Source organism: Echinops telfairi, unplaced genomic scaffold (assembly GCF_000313985.2).
Source record: "Echinops telfairi isolate 266 unplaced genomic scaffold, ASM31398v2 ScPeMD7_443;HRSCAF=831, whole genome shotgun sequence".
Classification (NCBI taxonomy): domain Eukaryota; kingdom Metazoa; phylum Chordata; class Mammalia; order Afrosoricida; family Tenrecidae; genus Echinops; species Echinops telfairi.
In genome coordinates, this window is record NW_022104341.1 from 16,120,787 (window position 1) to 16,142,942 (window position 22,156).

At 40.5% G+C, this 22,156-nt stretch overlaps 2 protein-coding genes across 2 annotated transcripts in view; one reads left to right on the plus strand and one right to left on the minus strand.

Annotated features, from left to right (window-relative positions):
• The window catches only part of DPH5 (diphthamide biosynthesis 5), a 36,824-nt gene extending 28,297 nt beyond the window's left edge, over window positions 1-8,527 (plus strand). The window contains exons 4-7 of the mRNA XM_004699559.2: window positions 6-22; window positions 4,609-4,648; window positions 5,939-6,042; window positions 7,887-8,527. Coding sequence (XP_004699616.1) covers window positions 6-22; window positions 4,609-4,648; window positions 5,939-6,042; window positions 7,887-8,110 — 385 coding nt within the window. The 3' untranslated portion in view covers window positions 8,111-8,527. The remainder of the gene's footprint in view (window positions 1-5; window positions 23-4,608; window positions 4,649-5,938; window positions 6,043-7,886) is intronic.
• Window positions 8,528-19,158: 10,631 nt separating this feature from the next.
• SLC30A7 (solute carrier family 30 member 7) overlaps window positions 19,159-22,156 on the minus strand; it is an 85,400-nt gene continuing 82,402 nt past the window's right edge. The window contains exon 11 of the mRNA XM_004699225.2: window positions 19,159-20,144. Within this exon, the coding sequence (XP_004699282.1) occupies window positions 20,097-20,144 (48 nt within the window). The 3' untranslated portion in view covers window positions 19,159-20,096. The remainder of the gene's footprint in view (window positions 20,145-22,156) is intronic.

Sequence of the window (22,156 nt, forward strand, 5' to 3'; positions counted from 1 at the left end):
ATGCACACTTTATGCTTACTAGGTGAGTGTTTGAGAGGTCCCTTAAAGTCATGTGACGGAGCTGTTATATTACTACCATTTTGATTATGTGTTCAGGTGAAGAAAATGTGCTGGAGATGACTCATTAGAGGTAAACGATGACACAGCCCAGGCATTTTATGTGTGTCACTCTTTCCTTTGGGCCCCTGCTCTCAGACACGCATGTTCTGCTGTACGTACACCAGATCCCTGTTCCTGCTCATGCTCATGCTGCAGTTTCATATGCCTTTGTAGAGTCTCTACAGTGCTGCTTATCCTGCGCATTCTGCTTCCAGATGCAGTTCTTTTCGGTTTACTGCACTATCACAAAATTGTAGTAAGCATGTATTTTGTACCAGGACTTGTCTTACATGTTAGGAAAGATGCTCTGAATACTGTCATATTGATTCCATCTGAATCATAGAGTAGAAATATGAAAGAGCCTCTGGAGGTTGTCTTCTTCAAGCCATCTTCTTCACGTAAAGAAGTTGAGGCTGGGAGATACTGAATCCTTTTCTAAACATCACCCCCAATTGGTGGCAGAGCTGATAGAATCCAGTTAGTGTATTCACTGTACCATGCAACCCAAATCTTGCTTTCAACCTGTGTACCAAGATGTGGTACTGATAACGCTTCAGATTGATATGGGCTTAGTTTTTTGGCAGAAGAACTGGAATTGAACTGATTGACACTTGGCGATCAGTTATTATGAATCGGAATCAGCTCCATGCCAGTGGGTTGAATCAGTTCCCATTCACACAACATAAGTTGGAGTACTGGTATTATAGTTTAGATCTGTGGCTGAAGAACAAGAACAGGGCTAACATTGAAAAAATACTTAAACTTGGAACCAAAAGACCAAAAGCCTATGCTACTACTCCTTATTAGCTAGAGAATATTGTGAACCTTCCTTAAGCTTTGCCTTCATATTTCTCAAATACATCCCGTGAAGTTGTTCAGAACAAAGCTTCTCAAATGAGTACTGAAGAACCAATTTTATATTGTGTTTTTGCATCATTGCTTTTTAGTTTCTAAGTGTTTGTGATAATATCAAAGGTCTCTAAAAGTTTAGCCACCTTCGCTCCCGATGGATTCTCAGTAGCTGGTTCAGCACTACAGGAGCAGTGATACGGCAAAGCCCTGTGGCCTACAGAACCTACAGTATTTACTCTCGGACCTCGCCTCACTGACTCTGCTGTAGAGGAAAATGTTATCTAATGTGTTGCATAGTCTTTATTTCCTGCAGTGACTATCTTTCCCATTTCCTTGTGGCATATTTTTTATAGTCTTTTTACCACCTGGATTATTTTATTAACATATTTGTGCCCTTCCCTCCTGGAAACAAACAATGCTTTTGCTTTGCTTGTGGCCTTCTTCCTGATGTCTTCAAGAGTGTGGAACAGTGTAGCTGCTCAGTAAATGCTTGTTGCTTCTTTCTCCTTTCCCTCAGACTGGGCCTTATTTACCTAGCGACACAGACATTTTTCACGTCTTTCTAGTTTATTCAGTTCCAATTAGAATATGTTCCTCTTACTCTTTTCACATTTATACTTAACCTAGTTCTAGATCTATTCCTTCCCAGTACTCAGACTACTTTGGTAATATTTTTTAGCTTATCCATATAGTCCATCTTTAATTGTTATAATTGTATTTCTTTAAATTTATTGTCAGTGTGATTTTGTACTTTGTTTGCTGAATAAGCAAACTGTATTACAAACTTCCTGGCTTTGCTTTATAATGTTGCCCTTGAGTTTTCCTTGTGGTAAGTCCTGGTCTTGCTACAGCACTGGTTCTCAACCTTCCTATGCCGCAGCCCTTTAATACAGTTCCTCATGTAGTGGTGACCCCCAACCATAACACTATTTTCATTGCTATGTCATAACTTAATTTTGCTACTGTTATGAATCAAGCAACCCCTGTGTGAAAGGGACATTCGACCCCCCAAAGGGGTCGTGACCCACAGGTTGAGAACCACTTTGCTATTATCGTATAGTCCTTCTATTGAGCTGTAAAGCACCTGTTACTTGTCACGGGAGGTATCAGTTAAGTTTAACAGTGAGTAGAAGGTCCAAATAGGGCAGCTTATAAAAGGGCTTGTTACAGGAAAAAGAGACTACTTTCAACAGAGGGATTAGACCTGTGGATTCATTGGAGCTGAGATCTGCGTGTATTTATTATAAAGGATTTAGAAGTTTTAAAACAGAACAAGGAAACAAAAGTGTAAGAGGCAGACTACCCTATTTATAGAAATCTCCCATATTTCTATAAATATGAGGTGGGGGCCGTTAGCAGCATTTTTCTTTTGGGAGGCTTTGATAGGCAAGTGGATAATCAATTTACAGCTTTCTATTTATTGATTTACTGAGTCCTTACTTTGTGTCTAGTGTAGAGGCCCTCTTGGAATACTAAGGAAGTAGTAGACATGGATCCTCCCCTCGGTGGTTTGAAATGTCGTTCGGAACTAATGTATTACGCACCTGACAGTTTAAAGGACGGTTGTGTTCTATTGTGTGGAGAGGCAGGAAGAACCAACCAGAGCTTCGGCTCTTGAGCTCTCAGATTGCTGCCTCTTTTCCTGGGAAAAGACAAACAAGGTTAAACAATCTGTCTTCCTTGCTCCATTAACAAAAGCAGGAACAGGTTGTGAAATATTAGGATAGCATGATTCCAAATCTTCACCCATAGATTCATCATTTATTCTTTTGAAAGTCTCATGATATACATTAGAATGCCTGCTATGGGCCCAACCCTGTAGGGATTCTTGAGAATAACCCATGGTGGGAAATTGCAGAGAATTTAAACCTTATTTGAAGTGAAAAGATATGTATGTGTATGAGATATAATTAGCACTAATAACATAGATATTTCAAAGAGCATTTGAAGGGAAGTCAACAAAGCCCTCATGAAGGTGCTAGAAAATAGTTTGTTTAAGGGGTGGGTAGATTCAGAGGAGCAGATGGTAGGGAAGCACATTTTTTCAGTAGACAATTATGTTGTTGCTATGTTGCCAACAAGTCGGTTCCGACCTATAGCAACCCTTATGCACACCAGACCAAAAAACTGCATAGTCTGCACCTTCCTCACGAGTGTTCTATGTCTGAGCCCATTGTTGTAGTCACGGTGTCAATCCATCTTGTTGAGGGCCACCCTCTTTTCACTGCCGCTCCACTTTACCAAACAAGATGTCCCCCAGAGACAGGTCTCGAAGTGTGTCGACATTCATGGGGGACCTTAAAGAGCCCTGGTGGCATTGTCCAGTAAGCGTTGGACTGCTCACACGGTTGGCAGTTCAAATCCATCAGCTGCTCCAAGAGAGAAAGTGTCTAGCAAGTGGATGTAAAGAGAGGAATAAGTATGGTCAATGTGAAAACCAGGGGAAAGTGTTCAGACTGGGCTGACTGAAGGCTTGAAACCAGTTCACTAATGTACCCTTAGGATCAATTAAAAAGAACTTGCTCATAAAACTTCTCTCCTCTCTTAATTCTTAATACCAAATTTTGTCCACCGTATTATTTAAGAAATGAAAAATGGAGGAAATGTTAACTGTCATACAAATAAGATCTCAGAAATGCAACATAAATGAATTAAGAGATTAGTGAATGATACTCTGACCTGAAAAATACTCACACTGCTATTTCCAGCTTTTTGCCACATGTAGAAAATAGACACGTGAGATGAATTTCTGCTATTATTTTTGAGCTCACTCTTTAGTATCCTTTATAAGAGAAACTTCTATAATCACTTAGGAAGAGCTGCAGAAGTCTGTCAGAGACCCCTCAGTTGCACTATATTTATTTTTGCAAAACAAACATTGGCTGAACCATTTGTTTTCATTATGTATAACAGGAAACAGCTGTTGCTCTTGCTGTTGCGCATTGAGTTCCTGGGAGGGTGTAGAGTGATTCTGCTTTTTCCCTTATACCCAATAGTTCAACTGAGGATCAACGATTCGAAAATGTGAAGATTGTGTTCCTTCTTGCCCCTCTTTTCTGCCCAGTCCCTGACACAGTGTTTGACATGCAGTGGGTACTTGGTACATGCCTGTTAGATGCATGAATATTAGATGTTTAAGGGTATATTCATAATGTGGCAGGTCTTACCAGTCATGAGAAAACAAGTCTTTTCAGAATGTAGTAAAAAAAAGTTTCTATTTGATACCTGTTGAAGTTTACCTAAGAAATAGGTAAAAATGGGAACATGGTAGAACTTTTCATTTTTGCTCTTTGTACTTACCAGCTACTAGAAATGAAATATTTTTTTTATTAGCTCCTAGGTAAGATATATGCCAATATTTCTCTAATTCGTGTCTCTTGTTTTCCAAGAGGAGAATTAAATCCCTTTAGGATAATCTTAGGGCAAAGCTCACGTTTGTTTTCTAATTAGTGATCTTCGTTCTTCCATTTCCATAAGAAACAGCCAGATAAAAGTATTAGGAAAGACCCTCACACCCTCCTAAAGGGGCTTTTTGGAGGCTGGGGAAGGATGCTTCCCCCAAATGCAGGTGATTGACTCCTGTATTTGAAGTTGACACAGTGGATTTTGTTTGCAATGCCTAATTCAATCTGAAGAAATATTTTTCACTTCCTACAGACATCAGAGTAAAGGAGCAGTCTTTGGAAAATCTAATCAAGTAAGTTATTATGAAATTGCTTACATCTATCTTAATTCATTAAAAAATTCTGTTAAATTCAACTTAAATGAAATGAGGTCAAATGATTATTGAGAAGCCATTTGCATTAACAGTTAAAAACTAGATACGTCTTATGAAATAAGTAGTACAGTAGGGTAAAAAAACCATAGTTGTACCTCACAGGCACTCAGCAAAGATTTGTGGATTGAATTAGTGAATGGGGAGACAGAAGAAGCTGGTTTAAACCACTAGCTCTGAGCTGCTCTTGGGCAAGCCCCTTCCATCTCCGAGTCCTACTTTCCTCGTGTGTATTATGAGAGTCTTGATCTACTTTTGCTGTGACAGCAGTGTCTACATGTGACTAATGCTACTGAGGAACTGTATTATTTAATTTGAAATAATTTAAAGTTGACTGCTTAGTTATTGGAAAACTTTTAAGTAGGTGTGCAACAACTCTGATATGGGAATATTTTTGAAACTATTTTATGAAATCTGAACACAAATCAAATATTTCCAATGAAAATTGAAGTATAAAATACACATTAGGTTTCTATATAAAATGGCTCAATAACTTTTATGCTACTAACTTTTAATATGTTGGGTTTGAAAAATAAAGTATTAAAGTTAATTTTACTTAATGTGACATCTAGAAAATTTTAAAATATTTAAATGTAAAAAGTTAATTGTGGATCATGGTATATTTCTGTAGCATAGTTCTGACTTAGAGGAGTATTTGGTGAATCAGTAAAATAATGTATGTGAACTGCAAAAGCTCAAATTTTTAATTATGATCAGTGGAAACCCCTAGTAGACTTTTAAAACATACCTCAGTCAACATATTTCACCCTGCAAAATTTTCACCTTCACAGCTTTAGTTTATTTTTCATAGAGCAAGAAGTGAAAAGAGGAACATGTGGTTTAAACATAGTAATAAAAATAAACAGTATAGAACCTGATCAGTGCGTGAGCCAAGTAGTCACTTTCATCAAATGATTTTTCCAAAAGCATCACTTGTATAGTCATTCTGATTTAGACATCTATATTTACAGTGTTGGATTTTTCTCTCAGCTAATATTTTATCGTGAAACGAGAGGGCAGTTGAAGTAGAACAATGAAAAGGTCTTAAGAACCTTAGAATAAGAACTCTACCCGTGGGTTAAAGAGGGCATCACCTGGAAGCTTCCAACAGAATGTAGGCTCTTGTGCTTGAGTGCACTTGGAGGAGTTATGCACTCAGAATACATTATGTAATCCCATGGTAAGAACAACAGTCTTGTTTTGTACTTCCAGGGGACGGAAGATCTATGAGCCTCCCAGCTATATGAGTGTGAACCAAGCAGCTCAACAGCTTCTGGAGATTGTTCAAAATCAAAGAGTTCGAGGAGAAGAACCAGGTACTCAAGACCTAGCATGAGGCCTCAGACAGTCCCCTGCTGCCCCTGGCAGCGCTGTCCCGGAAGTGTTGGGTTGTTGACCAGTTGACCATTCAAACCCTCCAGTCGTATTTGGGGAAAAGCTGAAACTTTCTGCTCCCTTGAAGGTTTATAGCCTTGGAAACCCAAAGAAGTAGCTCGAACCTGTCCTATGGACACCGCATGAGTCGGAGAACTTCACGGCAGTGACTGTGTACTGCTGTTGGTGTGTGTGCAATGTAACCACCTCAGCAGGGCCATGGAAGAGTCAGGGTAGTTTCTCATATCTTTTTTCCCACTTAACCCCGTGGAATGCAAGTCCTGCTGAAAGAAAACTAATAGAGTTCTATCTAATAAAAATGACAGTACTCCAGACAGGGAGGCATTTTCATAAATCAACTGTAAATAAGATTTGAGGTAACTTATGTTAAAGTAGAAATAATTTGGTAAAATGCAGAATTTCAGTTTTGGTGTACATGATATCTTTCCTGCAGAAATATGTGTATTCTTCTTTTATTAATTCTTATCACAAGTCAGAAATAGCTTGCTTTAGGGCAAAGATAGCATTTTTCTTCATATTTCTAATATCAAGCCACAGCAGGTATATATATTAAAGGGTCAATAAATCTTCATTGAGAGACTCTTAAATGAACCTGTCATGACACTTTATTGAAAGGTGGTGACTACCTCTGAGCACTATCCCGGATAACTTGAGTACTCATGGCTTATTTTATCTTCCTTTGTAGGCTTTGTTACAGTCCTGGTAGCAGTAGTTTACAGGGTATTTATCCCCGTCGTTTCCTAGACAGATCCTGTAAACCTGTTTATCCTTGTGTAAATCATTGGCCCATTTTGACCATTGTTCAATCAGCACTACTTTTCTACCCAAATAACAAAAGCAGGAAAGGGTCAACCCTTCGGCCACAACACCAGAGTGAGTCATACTAAAAGTTTCACAAAAGTTAGACATTTTGAACTTACAAGCATAATACCACAAAGCCTGTGATTTGTTAAGAGCTTAGCAGTTTGCTAAATACCTAATCTATTATCTCTCCTCACAATGACTTTTTAAGACAGTATTTCTGGGGTTTTTTAATAAGAAAACTGAAATTTGTCACATAGCTAGCTAGTGACCAATCAGAAGTTCAAATCTGTGCACTTACAGTCCTGTATTTTTCCAATATATCTTAGTCAATCCGAACTTATCTCAAACAATGAATGAAAACAATGAGCATGTAGGGGTATGGCGCACAGTGGGATGGGGTGGGAAGGGGGAATGGTAAAAGGGAGATGTTGTCAAGGAGTTTAGAAAGAAAAAGAATGTTTGGAAACTGATTGTGGTAGCAATTGCACAGTTCTACTTGACGTGATTCGACTATAGAATGATATGTATAAAAATAATGATTATGGTACTGTAAAAGAATAAATATATATACATGTAATATGATTATGTTCTCTTCACTGAGAGTATTTATAGACCAATGTTGTATGATTATGAAGGACAAATAAAGCAAATAGTTTTTATCAAATCTTAATAACTAGAGGAATTTTTTAAAATTCCTTATTTGTTTTTTAAACTAGGCTTTGGAACTTAAACTAACATTAGGAATTCATAAAGGATGAAGTTGAGAGTTAATACTTTATTTGGCAGGTAGTATAAAAGCCAATAGCTAGAAAAATGGTTAATTGGTTCAAAATCAGTGACTAAGGGAATTGAACATATTTTGGACACCTTTAAATGCCCTTTAGGTGCCAATGTGAGTTTGAGTGGCATACTGACTGACTATTTCAATGGCAATATCTGTTGTTTTTTAATTATGAAACAGCCATCACCGAGGAGACACTTTGTGTGGGCCTAGCCAGAGTTGGAGCTGAGGACCAGAAAATTGCAGCAGGCACGCTGCAGCAAATGCGCACTGTGGACTTGGGAGGACCACTACATTGCTTGATCATCACAGGAGGTAGCATGCATCCTCTGGAGACCGAGATGCTAAATCTCTTCTCCATCCCAGAGGATGCCTCAGAATGTCACCACAGTGATGCCCTCTGAATGTGGACGTTATCTGTTGTTATTTTCTTTCATATCTGTATGTACATATATTTGTATAATCGGACAAGTCTCTTTTTGCCTTATAAGTATAAAACAGAGCCAGGAAGAAAGACATTGACTCAACAGTGCGTGGCTTCCTGGGACCATGAGTTTCTCTGTGCCACGACATGCCGTCATCAGCTCTTGGCTGCTCTGTTGGCAGCAACTTTCCGGGACGGCCACATGGCGCAGGCCGAGCCAGAGCACGCCCCAGACAGAGTCACTTTAAAAGCAACTTTCATTTGTAAAATCCGTTTTTACAAAGTGTCACAGACCATAACTTTGAGAGATAACTGGAATGTGAATCGCTTTGAATTAAGCAAAAGTGCCAGAGTAAAAAAGGAAAAAGAAAAGCAAATAAAAAGATTGTTAACCATTCATAAACTGTTTTATAACTCTCTTTTTGTCTTTTTATTCATCTGTTCTGAGTGTAAGAGCGGTTGTCCAGGGTTCACACGCACACCGGGGTTGGGCGCGTTTATGTCCCCACTAACCAGCCTGATTGTCCCAAAGCCCAGCTGACGACCTGACACCTTGTGAATTGGCTTGTCTCATTCAGCTGGCATCTACATTATGTGGCTCATATTCTGCTGTACTGTGGAGCTTATGTAACTGATGAATTATAAATGCTCAACCATCCGTGTACATTTGTCGTTTTAAATAGCATCTTCCATACCCAACTCAGCAAATGGAGAAGTTCCAGACTAGAATACAATTTTTTTTTAAATTTAAGTTTGAAGACAACAGTGGATTTTTCAAGATGCATCATATTACTTAACCTCAGTTAATATACTATTAATATCTGAAACTAGTTTCCATACTAGTTTTAAGCAATGCCATTTATCTGTCTTATTGAGTTTGGCACTTTTTGTCAGTTGAGAACAGAAATAAATAGCTTTGGTGTAGGCTAGTTCAGGGAGCCCTGGTGGCACGGAGGGTAAGGCTCAGCTGCTAATCAAATGGTTGTTCAAACCCACCAGATCCTCCACGGGAGAAGGCTGGCACTGCTTCCACACCGGCCAGCCTGGGAAGCCCTACTCAACTTGACAGCAAATGGGGTTGGGTTCTAAGGCTAATTCCGTTACTCTGAGTATTTCCATATCCTGATGAGTTTATCTGAACCCTGTTCAGTAAATGTGTTGGAAACTGGGCAAAGACACTTGCCACATCATTTAGCTAGAGAATACAGATTTATTTAAGATGAAAGATAGTTTATATGAAACCGTCTAGTTTTAGACAGGTAAGAACTGGTTAGATTAAGTACTATCTCTGTATTGTCTTCTGAGGTGTTGCATTTAAACATTAAAAAATGAGTGCTGGTTTGCATAATGGGAGAAAATGGACAAAATATAGTTGTTGGTTTTTTTAACTTTTAAGTTTATAGAGCAAATTGGCTTTCCATTCAATACTCACTTTGATTCATGACATTGACTTTGACTGTAACACCCATAACTAACAACTCTTCCCAATTCCTCCCTTTGTTTACCCTTTTCATGATCATCCTTTTCCTTCCGGCGTCTGCGCTCTCTCCCTGGGCAAATGACTGCCCTCGTGATCTTGTGGTTGCTGGTTGATTGTTCATCCAGAAGTATGAATCTTCTTGATGTTACTACTCACGTTATAGGCTTATATCTAGCCGGCGGTTGAGCCGCAGGGTTCAGTTCCAGGTTTGAAGGGTGTCTAAGAGCCACCCTTCTGTAGGCTTAGAAACGTCATGAAGCAGTTATGTGTCCATAGAGTTGCTGTGAATTGGAACCAGCTTGGGGCACAAAGCAACAGCTTTTGACACTTGTTGATTAGTTTTTCTTCTGCAAGGGGAACGTCTTGTGGTGCTTTGCACTGTAGCTTGGACGTTTTGAGGATGACGATCTGGGTCTTGTTTCAGGAGCCCTGCTTATGCACTGGGTTGTTCTTGCACAGCTAGCAGTTCAAAGTACCAGCTGTTCCTCGGGAGAAAGACCGCTTTCTTTCCCCTTGAAGGTTTAGTCTTGGAAATCACAGGGCTGGCCCTACCCTGCCCTGTGGGTCACAGTGAGTCACAATCAACCCAATGGCAGCGGTGCTTTTTGGTTCTGCGTCTTGGGTGTCCCTTTCCGTATAGGTCTTTGTGTGCTGTGCAGCTCACTTTCCAAATCCCGTCTGCGTCAAGTTCTGCTCATGGGCTCTGGAAGCCGCCCAGTGACCAGTACTTGAATTTTGGTGTTCTTTCCTGGTCCCCCCGCTGCTTATTTACTCTTAAGTATTCAGAATAGTTGCTCTGTGCATGCTATCCAGGTTTTATTGACCCACTCAGGTGGGAGACAAAGTAAATAAAGTATGCTTATTTCCTCTCACCTAGAACCAGAAAAAAATTTGTGATGAAATTTTCCTGTAACTTAATGAGATGTTTTCTATATAGCCATAATGCTTTTGCTATCGTCTCTTGATATTATTGTATTAAAGCAGTATTGCTTTCTGGCAAAAAGTCTAATATAAAGAGCCTCAGTTTTCTTGGGGGAAAAAAGGACTGATGACACAATCTGAATGTTAGGTACAACTCAGCCTTTCAAATGTCATATTAGGTTCCAGGAAGCCACATCTTTTAAGCTAGTTTTAGAAGGTGTTGTGAGAGTGTCAAATTAGCTACTCTGTGTCTAATACTAAACACTCCGAAATAAAAGCCTCTTTTATCAATTAACGAAAAAGCCAATGGGAAGTCCTTGCTCCAACTAAGGTAACTACAAAGACAGTCATTTGAAGTTCAGTAGAAATGCACACAATCTATGCACACGTTTTTGCTTGACAGGAGATTGTGTGCCTTCCTGAAGGTGACTGCATTCCCATCTAACAAGGCATCTGCGATTTTCACAGCTCACAGCAAGGGGTCAGGGTTTTAACTGCTTTGAAACCAAATGTTTGTTTAGGTATAAATCTGAATTTTTCATACTTAGGCAATGTTGCCCTTTTAAAATACTGTTTTTTGCCTACATCTAGGAAGCACTTCTTAGACTTGCTCCTTTTCATTTTTAACCTTCCGGCTTTAGCAGTGTCTGTTTTAAAAAATATAATTCACTGTAACAATCCATAGAGAACTGTTTTTCAATAGCTCAGTTTTATTTTATGACACATAATTCATCTATGCTTTAATAATTTTGATTGCCTCCTCTGCTACACTGTTGTTCACATTACTTCTTTGGAAAATTTAGCAGATAGAATTCTATGTGTGCTTACTTGGGAGCAAGACGAAGCTGGGTGCTCCAGTAAACATTTACAACCTGTAAACCCGCAGGGGGGGCTACCCTGTCCAGTTGGGTCACTGTGAGCTGGAATCAACTCAGTAGCAGTGAGTTGTGAGTTTGGTACATTTAAATAGGGTTAGCATATGCTAAACATGAACTGAATGGTTGATTTTTATTTTATTTTTTTCCCTTTTTTAACACGAATTTCCTAAATATACTCAAGCTAGAACTTGGCATTAAAAATTAGAATTCCATAAAGTGCTGTTTTATTTATTTATTTTGAGGGGGAAGGAATGAAAATCGTATGTTGCTATCACTTGCTCTACATGTATCAGACCTGCGCAGCCCTGTGTCTCTGATGTTTTTTCTGGTCTGGGCTAATGAAAGGTTGCTTATAACACAGGGAATGAGATTGGATAAGTAGGAAAAGCACTGAGTATCCAAATTGTTCGGAGGGATTTGTCTTTAGATAGCCATTAGAAGAACTGCAAACCCAAAGGTTCAAGGTATAAATCTACCAGCAGCTCAAAGGCAAAAAGGTTTGGGGACCATTGCAGGCTGCAAAACCCCATGCAGTTTTGCTCGGTCACATGGAGTGTCTCAGTGGGAATCAATTCGGGGCCTCTTCACAACAGACGAGGCAGCCCTGGTGGTGACACGCTGGGCTGCGATGTGCTTGGTCGGCAGTTTGCAACCAGCAGCAGCTCTGCAGGAGAAAGGCTGGGCTCTCCACTCAGGTAAACAGTTCCTGTCTCGGAAACCCACAGGGGCTCACTCGGAGTCAGCAGTGACTGGGCAGTGAGTTCTCCGTCGTACTTGGAGACTGAAGGTGCAAATTGGGAAGTTGACAATCTGTCAGTATCATGCGGTGGCTTTTGAGGAAACAAAAACCCTAGATAAAGAGATTGGGTAGTGAAGGATTGCAGTAAATAACCTGCCTGAATTTGTGTAAACAGAAGGGGCAACTTTTGAAAGGCTACCTCTGGCAGATCAGAGCTAATTCCATAGAACATAGGAAAGACAAGAGGCTGCTGGCGGGGGCTCTAGATTTCCCTTATCCAAGTCCAGTAAGCAGGAGAGCTGGCAACAGGTAATCAGGAAGCCAAGGGAAAGGGGATGTTTGAAGGCAAAAACTTGATTCAGCAGAAATTCCTATTTCCTGCTCAAAGCCAGAATTACACTTTTTCAGAGGAAGGATGGGGAAGTGGGGGAGGGGCAGGGTGTGTGTGTGTGTGTGTGTGTGTGTGTGGCTAAAATGGGGATAGCTAAAGCATTGGTGGTGTCGTGGGTACATGTTGGGCTACGATCCACAAGGTCGGCCTTTTGAAACCAACAGGCTCCTCCAGAGGAAGATGGCTTTCTACTCCTGTAAACAGTTTCGGTCTCAGAAACCCACAGGGGTCACGAGGCGTCAGCATGGACTCGATGGTAGTGAGTGGGTGGGGCATGGAGTAGAAGTCCAGTGTTCCCAGAGCGATTCTGCGTACATCCACCAAGTCTTAAGAGTAGAGCACTGAGAATGAATGCTCCATTTAAACGATTTTAAATGGAGGACATTGTCATAGAGGAGAACTGGAGTGAAGAAATGGAGGTGTCAATCACAATGTTTTTTAAGACTCATCTGAAGATTTCTAACAGATGGACAGATGAGAAGACACTTGGGGGAGAGATGAATTCATCTTTTTTGAGATGCTGGTAGTTCTGCCCTGGATTAATGAAGCATGCCACGGATGGCCTTTGAACCACCTGTATAAAACGTGCGAGAAGTGGCAATGGTTCGGAAGGAAGGAGAAATGGAAGCACATGGAGACCACCCACGGAGTTTAATAGCAGGCACATTGAGGATCAACCCTTACAGTATGGTAGAAGTGGGGATTAAAGGGGTAGCAGCTTTTGTAGTTATTTTAAATATTTTTTCTGACTAGAAGAAACAATTTTTAAGAATTGACGGAGGGCCACGTCATGCTTTTGGTCTCCGTTTTACATGAGACGATCCATAAAGACTGAAGTGAGAGAACAAGTGGGGGGTAAGTGGAAGCGTCTGGAAATAAACCCTGTGGGACGTGCTGCTGAAGTGAGTGATGACCGAGCGCAGTGAGGATGAAGACTTTGCCAAACCTCCTGGCGTTCTTCTCCGGAGGAGTTCTGTTTTGGGAAGGCCCGAGAATCATTCTTCTGTCCTCTGGAAGGTTCACAGTGTTTTGTTGTCCCCCGCCCCTCCAGTTCATCAAACTGATAGAGACACAATTCAGGAAAAGATTTTCAAACAGTAATTTTATTGAAAGAATTTTGATGCAGCTTTTCATGATGCCTTTTAAATACATCTGAGCTAAATAAAACATACACACGAATGTCTTCAAGTAGATGAAAGATACATTGTGAACTTGTTTTATCCCACTCAGGCCAATTGTAATTGATGACGTTAGCATACTCAAACCAAAATACGACATAAGACTTTGAACTTTGTGACTGATAAGGTTCTGCGTCAACTGACTAGGCTGTGACTCGGTGGAAAGGCAGCTGTTATGTAATCACTATTTCGTGATCTGATGTGAGCAGCCAGTCCCTTGAGAGGGGGTTCCTTGGGGCTGTGGCCTGCATCCAATACTTATGGGTGTTCTGACAAAGTTTGTTCCCTCTCAATTCTTCATCCAACTTGACCTTTGTTTGTGAGTTAGCAGTCTGCCACCTGACCTGTAGATTCTGAGTTGGTCCTTGCAACCAAGGTGGGAGAAGCCTCTGGTCTGGATTTGGAACTTGCCAGCCCCCACAAGTGCATGATCCATTTCCTTGAAATAAATCCATGTTCACACATATATAAACTTGTGTGTGTGTGTGTATGTAACATACAAACACACACACATCGTTGCTTTTGTTCCTCTGAAGAACCCAGCCTAAGAAAAACGACAGCCTGGCCTTGTCAGCAAATGTCTGTTAGAAATGTCCTGACACCACGGTCTTCACCCAAAGAATCAAATGCACAGAAACAACCAGCCGTTGGTGTGGAAGCCAGTGAAGGCAGGGAGAGCACGTGTTGCAGGAGTGTGTAGAATACCTTAAGATGGGGTTTGGCAGCTGCTCACACAGGATTTTGCTGTGCAAGACCCCTTCTGCTTATGGACCAAGCTCACAAACACTAGGGAAAAAGAGCATCTGGACAGAAATGTTAACTGAGTTGGCTACTATTGGAAGGAGCTTTGGGGTTACCTGACAAATTCTTGACAGAATCAGTCTACTCCAAAATAGCATTTTCTTTGAGGCGGAAGACTATGTATGCATTGCGTGTGATACAGCAACATAATTCAAATACTAAACTTGAGAACCAGGTTTTTACCCAGTGGTATAAAATGTAAGTTATATAGTGGAAGCCACAAGGAAAGGGGAAAAGAGTAAGGGAAGAAATCTAGGGAGGCTATAGGAATATGGAGTATTACTAGCAAGTATTTGTATCAGTGAATGAATACATACACTCATGTTTTTATAGCAGCACCTTCAAGAAATCCCTCAGAAAGACTTCTGGATGAGACAGAGGAAAGAGGACAGACAAGTTATACAAAAGTCCTTTAAAATAATACAAATGGGGCCGTTTCCTATAGGAATGAAGGAGACAATGTGGTCTCTGACTTGGCTATAAAAACACTGAAAATCAGTAACCCAGGTTCCACAGTCCTAGGTTGCTAAATTACTGTCTAAAAATATGCAAAATGGATTGAATAATTGCTCATGTATAAAAAGAATGAGCAGCTGCTCTCAGAGCTACTGGGGGCGGGGGGGATAGGAGGAGGACCACAATGAATGCAAAATATGCAAGAAATTTGAGGTGGCTTATATAATGTAAACAATAAATTACTGGTTTGAACTATCTCTAGCTTTCACTTTTGAATCCACTTCAATCTACAAGTTACCCGAACATCTACTGAGCATGTAATTGTAAATCAAGTCTAAGTTGTGGGGCAAAATGCTGTGTGAAGCAGACATCCTTTTAAAGTATTCAGCTATCATGGCATGACTATGCACTATGGTTTCAAAGCTGTAGGAAGAGTTCAAGGTCGAATGAAACTAGGTTTAAGCATTGTTTACTACTATTTAGAAAACATTGCTCCCTTTTTAAAGGGTATGTAACATTCTGTTGTAAATCAACTCCTACTTACTGATCTACAGCACAAAATTACTTGTGCTACTTAGAAGACAATTCCCTAATAAAGTCAGTTAAGCTTTCTTGGTTAGGAATCTAGTTTCTCCACTGATACTGGCATAGGGGGCGCTACCTTTTGAGCATTAATCCCAAAAACTAAGAACTGGCTGATAGGTGCAGCGTAATCAGTCCCAACACACGGAGACTTCATGCCAGTGACGCGCAGAGCTGACCCACAGATCGCCCTTGGCAGTGACCTCTGCATCGCAGATGCCTGGTCTTTGTCCCACAGAGCCACTGGGCAGGTGTGACCCACCAACTTTGGGTTACCATCTGGGCACGTCACGGTTGAGACACCAGGGTTTCTTACTCTGTCAGTGAAATATTCTACTTTTGTTTTGAGAACAAGGCTTGAAAGTGCTTAAAGGAGTTTTGACTGTGAGTCTCCGTGGTTGAAGGTCAGTGGTTAAGGTCAGATAGTAAGCACAGAGGAAACAGTGAGTCTAGTAGTGCGTAACACTGGTGCCTCCCTCTGTTTTGTCACAGTGACTGCTCACTGACTTCAGGTGTCTATTTCGATCTCTGAAGAGTTGCTGACTGAATGCCATAAAACTGGTTTGGCAGAAAAAACCCACTGGATTTAAAGTCCACAGCCTACCACTGCTAGTCCTCCCAGATAAGTAATTTCAGTTCTCTAGCAAGTTTCTTCATCCGTAAAATGGGGATAAGAATTCTTTCCACAGAGGGGGGACAGCACAAGAATGAAGTGAAGACATGTACTTTAAAATCTGTTGATCACACAATTATGCAAAGGTTAAAAAATTCTTTCTTTACAGAAGTGGTGGTAAATATAAAAAATGGCTGCACAAAGCGCCTAGTTCATACATGCATAATAAAGCTTATTTCCCTCATGATCTGTAATGAAATGATTAATACACTCCACACACAGCCTCATCAAAAATACCCACCTCCATTTGGCCTGTAAGTAGAACTGCATCTAAGACTTCAGTTTTCATGTACTTGAGCCCGCCTTGATTCCATGATAAAGATCTGAATCATTAAAGTTTTGGATGGATCGTGATTTGAAGCAATCTTCTTGCACAGATAAAGCTCGTAATCAGCGGTTCTCACCCTTCCTAATGCCATGACCCTTTCATACAGTTCCTCGTATTGTGGTGATCCCCCAACCATAAAATTATTTTCGTTGCTACTTCATAACTGTCATTTTGCTACTGTTATGAATCAAGCGACCCCAGTGAAAGGGTCATTTGACCTCCAAAGGGGTCGCAACCCACTGGTTGAGAACTGCTGCGTTTAATGAATGTTTTCAGGGAACAAAACCCTTGTTATCTAAGTTCTAGTCAGAAAATGATTCCTATTTCGGAGCGGATCCGCAATGAAAGGAAACAAGGTGAACTTTCCCCGGGTGTGCTTTCTTTCATGAAACTGAAAGTGGTCGCTCAGCACCGGGATTCCAAGAGACCGCACATTCTTGTATTGGGGATTTGGTCTGTACACATTTAATGTTCTTGCCTCAGAATAGTAAACATGCAAAAACCTCTGAGAACTGAAAATAAAGTTGCAAGACTGGCATGATATTATCTGTGAATTAGCCTAGTTCTTATAAAAGAAACCAAGTAATCCTTAAAAATTTCCTGTAAAAGAAACCAAGTAATCCTTAAACTGGATTTAATCTGGGGCAAAGTAACAGAAAATGTAAACGTTACAATGTATAGATGTCATTTTAAAAAATCAGGAACTGGTTTCACAAGAGTGAAAAAAAACATTATATCTTCCATTAGAAAATGAGGACCTAATGCCGGGGGCATAAGTGAAGAGGAAATGTTTTGAGAATGATGAGGGCAATGAATGTACAAATGCGCTTTACACAATTGATGTATGTATGGATGTGATAACAGTTGTATGAGCCCCCAATAAAATGACTAAAAAAAAAAAAGCTAGAGCCCTGGTGCTGGAGGAACCACCTGGAGACCCACGCCAGCCCTGAGATGCTTCCACCACCACTGGATGCACAAGAATTTCCACCCACTGGCCTGTGATCTTCCTACATTTGGAGTCATTTCAAGGCTGTGTGAGTCTAAAGAGGAATTTATAGACTAGTATCGACATATGGAGTAACATCAAACTTACGGACTTGATCTGAACTGGGTTGGGCTGTTTGATTCATGTACAATTGTTCTGTGATATAGTTTTCTCTTACACACACACACAAAAAGAGTATTGTGAAAATAAGGTTCTAAACCTTGTAATTAGGCATCAGGTAATAAAACCCCAATAGAAAGTACCTTGGCGTGCCCAAAATGGAGGTCAGATGTCCTTTATCTACAAATAACTTTTATCACATTTATAAAAAGAGAAATAGTACGCTGGAGAGGCAGCACAATAAAATGGAAAGGACTCTGGACTGGGAGTCAGAGACCTGGTCTCTAAATCCACTAATTACATCTGTCACTGGAGTAAATTACTTTTTCTCATCTGTAAACAGAGGTAGAGCTAGACTACTTTTAAGGACAGTCCCCCATTAGATGTAAAATTCTTAGTTAGCAATTTCAATATTATTGTTCTTAAATCCTAGATATATAAAAGGAAGCCACCTCACATATAAGCCATCGCTATAAAAACTGATATGTTATCCTACAGTAGGTAAAACAGTAGGATTCGGATCATCTATATTTTGTGTCCATTATTTGGCTGCTTTACCAAGGTGCTTTTCCATCAGCATGAAAGTCACAATATTGTGGCCACTGGTATATATATGTCTATTCAGGAGTGCTGGTGGTAGACTGCTATGAGTTGAGCTGCTAATCACAAGGGCAGTAATTCCAAACTACCAGCCACTCCCAGGGAGAAAGACGAGGCTTTCTACTCCCATAAAAATGTAATGGCTTGGAAACCCACAGGGGCAGTTCTACCCTGTCCTGTAAGGTTGCTGTGAGTTGGATGGCACTGAGTAATTATATATGTATTTATTACTTATATACAATTATATACTTATATATATATAATTACTCTATATAAAACCAACCCACTGCCATCAAGTCAATTTGATATAGGCTTCAAATAGTGCTGAAATAGTCTGGTTGCAATGGAAGCACAAAGCCAGTAGCATCTGTCGTCACTTCTGCGATGGTGCTGCAGAGGATGGCGTCGGGTGAAGTGGGAGGACCACTGAGGATACGGAGAAGCTGCAACAGGCAGATGGGCTCCATTCCAGTGCGGCTGTCAGGACTGGTCCTGGCCTCAGTCAGACACCTCATTTTTTAACTGTCTTTTAAGATCACTATCTTTATAAATATGATCTTAGAGCATCTGTGGATGTTAATATCAGAAAATTATGCACTGCAACATCGTATTTACTACTTACTGCTAACGATGAAATGTATTAGAAACAGAAAATGACGTTATAAGTGCAGTTTCTTGTAACTCAGCTAAATCTGGAACGACCTATGTACAGCCTCTCACAGAAATGTACTTGGGAGTTAGCAAAAATGAGACACTGTCCATAAGTGAAGTCCTTCATCTTAATGTAGTCTAGACTTATAAAACAAAATTATTATGGGACTATTTTTATTTGGCAAAGTTTACTTGGCCTTTTCCTTCCATCAATAAAATCAATAAAAACACCAAGGAGAGAGGGCGATCTAGGAAACTTTTATCATACACACAGAGGCCATTAGAGAAATTTGGAATTTAGCAATGATTGAATCAGTCAACACTTTTTGTATAACAGGTGTAGGTGCATGGTTCTGAAAACAGTCTACAAAGTAATTTCATGTGATAACTCAATTTGTTTTAAAACCCAAAATAACACACTTTTATTTTTTGAAAAGATAAAACAATAAAAGGAAAGGTTGTATACATCTGAGCCTATGCTGGAAGTATTACCTCAAAAAACCATCTGTATACATCACTAGCGAGAGTCACATTTTGTACAGATTATGGAGGACCCATTTTTAAAAAGACACAAGACCTCGATGGTACATTTCTATGCTGGCAAATACATTTTCTGATGCAAAGGCACTTTGAAAACCCAATATGGTTTGGTTCATAAGTTTGCAAAGTACAAACAATTTTTACAAACATATGATTATACTGAAAAGCATCAACAATGGTGACTTGACATATAAAACAGATTTCCACATCTTTTTTTTTTTTTAAGTAACACTGGTTTTTGTGGGAACGAAAGCAGTGGTTTCAAGCAGCATCCGTGCAGACACTCCGGCAGCCCGGAGGGCCACAGTCTGAATTCCCACTGCCTGGGAAGAGCCACTGGCTGGGGGCTTGAGGGCGAGGGATGGAAACAAGCACAGCCAGCACCCTGGAACCAGATCAGAACCCTCGGACATCACACTGGTTTGAAGGGAAGACGACAAAGGACAAGACCAGAAAGTCCAGGAGATATCCTTTTAATTCTGCTCCCTCAGCTGTGAACTCCTTGCAGGTCACAGACGGCTGACTCTGTCTGGTCTACTTGCTGCTGGGGCTTGTAGTGATCGCTTTAAAAAATGTTTTCTGATTGTACAGTACCAGAAGAAAAATTGGTAAAAATAAAAGAAAAATTCCTTTGCACTCACTACATGGCTGCAAAGTCAATCTGTACATAAAGCTGTCTCACGCCGGCCTGAAAAGTTAAAAACAAATATATAAACAATAACAAAAAAATAAAAGGAAAAATCAAACAAGCCAGAAACAAACTACATAATTATGAAAAATCAAAAACTAGTTTCTGCCTTAGAGAAATCACCCTGTTATCTATCAGCTAGCATTTGAAAACCATGTGAGAACCCAGACTATTCAACCACCGCAGGGCCCATTCACCCACCCTAAAAGAAAGCCCCACACTAGTCAAATGCCCGGTGCCATGGATTTTGTACGTGCCCGAGGACTCCAGAAAGAAAATGTCTCGGAAAGGATGATGGCAACATATGTACATATGTGCTTGACACGATGGATGGATTGTGATAAGTGCTGTAAGAGCCCCCAATAAAATGATTAAAAAAAAAAAAAGCCTAACTCCACATTCTCTTTCAGCCAAACTTTTGGCTCTCACAATTTTCCCAAACCTCTGTCAGGGTCGTCCCCAAGTTAGGTACATCCATGCTCAGTTTTCAGCCTTCAGACTTGTACGAATTCTACGAACAGTAACATAGATGATCACTCCTGCCTACTGAAACCATTTCTGCCCTCTTGACGTCCACCGAATACTCATTTAATCATTCATTTACCTCACTTGCCTTTCTTTCACAATCTCCTTTGCTGGTTCTTCCTCATGTCTTGAACATCACACCCTGATGTACCTAAAGGCTCTGACCTTAGATTTTAAGGCTTAGAATATTAGATCTCATCTAGTATCCAGACTTGAAGTGCTGTCCCCACCTGCTCACACCTTCCAAATGCATTCTTTCCAGACTGGCGCTCTGTTTGGTGTCCAACACAGTCCAGCTGCACTCTGATCTTCTTCTCTCAGTTCCAGCAGGAATGTCGCTAAACCGAAAGACCTTTTACACCCACCATCCAGTCCCTCAGCAGTCTGACCACTGTTACTAACCGCACTCAAGGCAATGGCTTCTCTTCCCTGTATTTTGTCATGTCTTCCTCCCTGGTTTTACTGTTGCTGCCTTTGCTCACTGTTAGTATCAAAACTGCAACTAGAGAAGCCCCCAAAACAAAACAAAAACACTAACTGCTATCGAGTCAATTCCCACTCATAGACAGCGGAGGGCGCTCCTGGGGGTTTCTAAGGCTGCACGTCTCGCCTGGAGCAGAACGCCTCATCTTTCTTCTGTGGGTCGACGGCGGGTTTGCCTTCAGCTAGCAGCCCAGTGGGAAAGTCACACGCCACTGGGCTCCCTCAAGTTTGTATACGGGAACACAAAACCTCCTCTTGTACCTGCCGCTCGGTCTCATTTCTTACTCTGCGCACTCTGCTCCAGCTACACTACCCTTTCTGCAGGCACGCTTTTCCTGGAAATCGCCATGGGACATACTCCCTCTTGTCATATCGCCACTTAAAAGTCCAACCTGTCACCCCTCGAAAGTGTATTTACTAATTAATCCAACAAATACTCCTTGTCTATGCACCATATGCCGGATATATTCTGTGGCTAAAACAGGTCACATATTTGCATTTGAAGATACTATATTTACTGGGAACCGAGAGAAGGGTAATTGGTATATGAGACGATGTTGTTTTACACACACACACATGTATACACACATGTATACACACATATGCATACACACATGTACACACACATGTATACACACGTATGTATACACACATATGTACACACATATGTATACGCACATATGTACACACATACGTATACACACATATGTACACACACATACATGTACACATGCTTCAAAACGTTCATAGGAGATTGGAATGAAAAGACAATGGGGCTTTTCCATGAATGCACAATGGAGAAGAAAACAAACTTGTGCAACAGACGGACCACCTTTCAGTAGTCCTGACTACCTAGCACTTACTGCCTTCTGACATATAATAAAACATATATACCGTGTTTACTATTTATTATTGAGATACATTTATAACTGTCTTAGGATTTATCTTTTTCACATTGTTAATTCCCAGAACATCAAATAGAACCTAGCGTTCGTACGTACAGT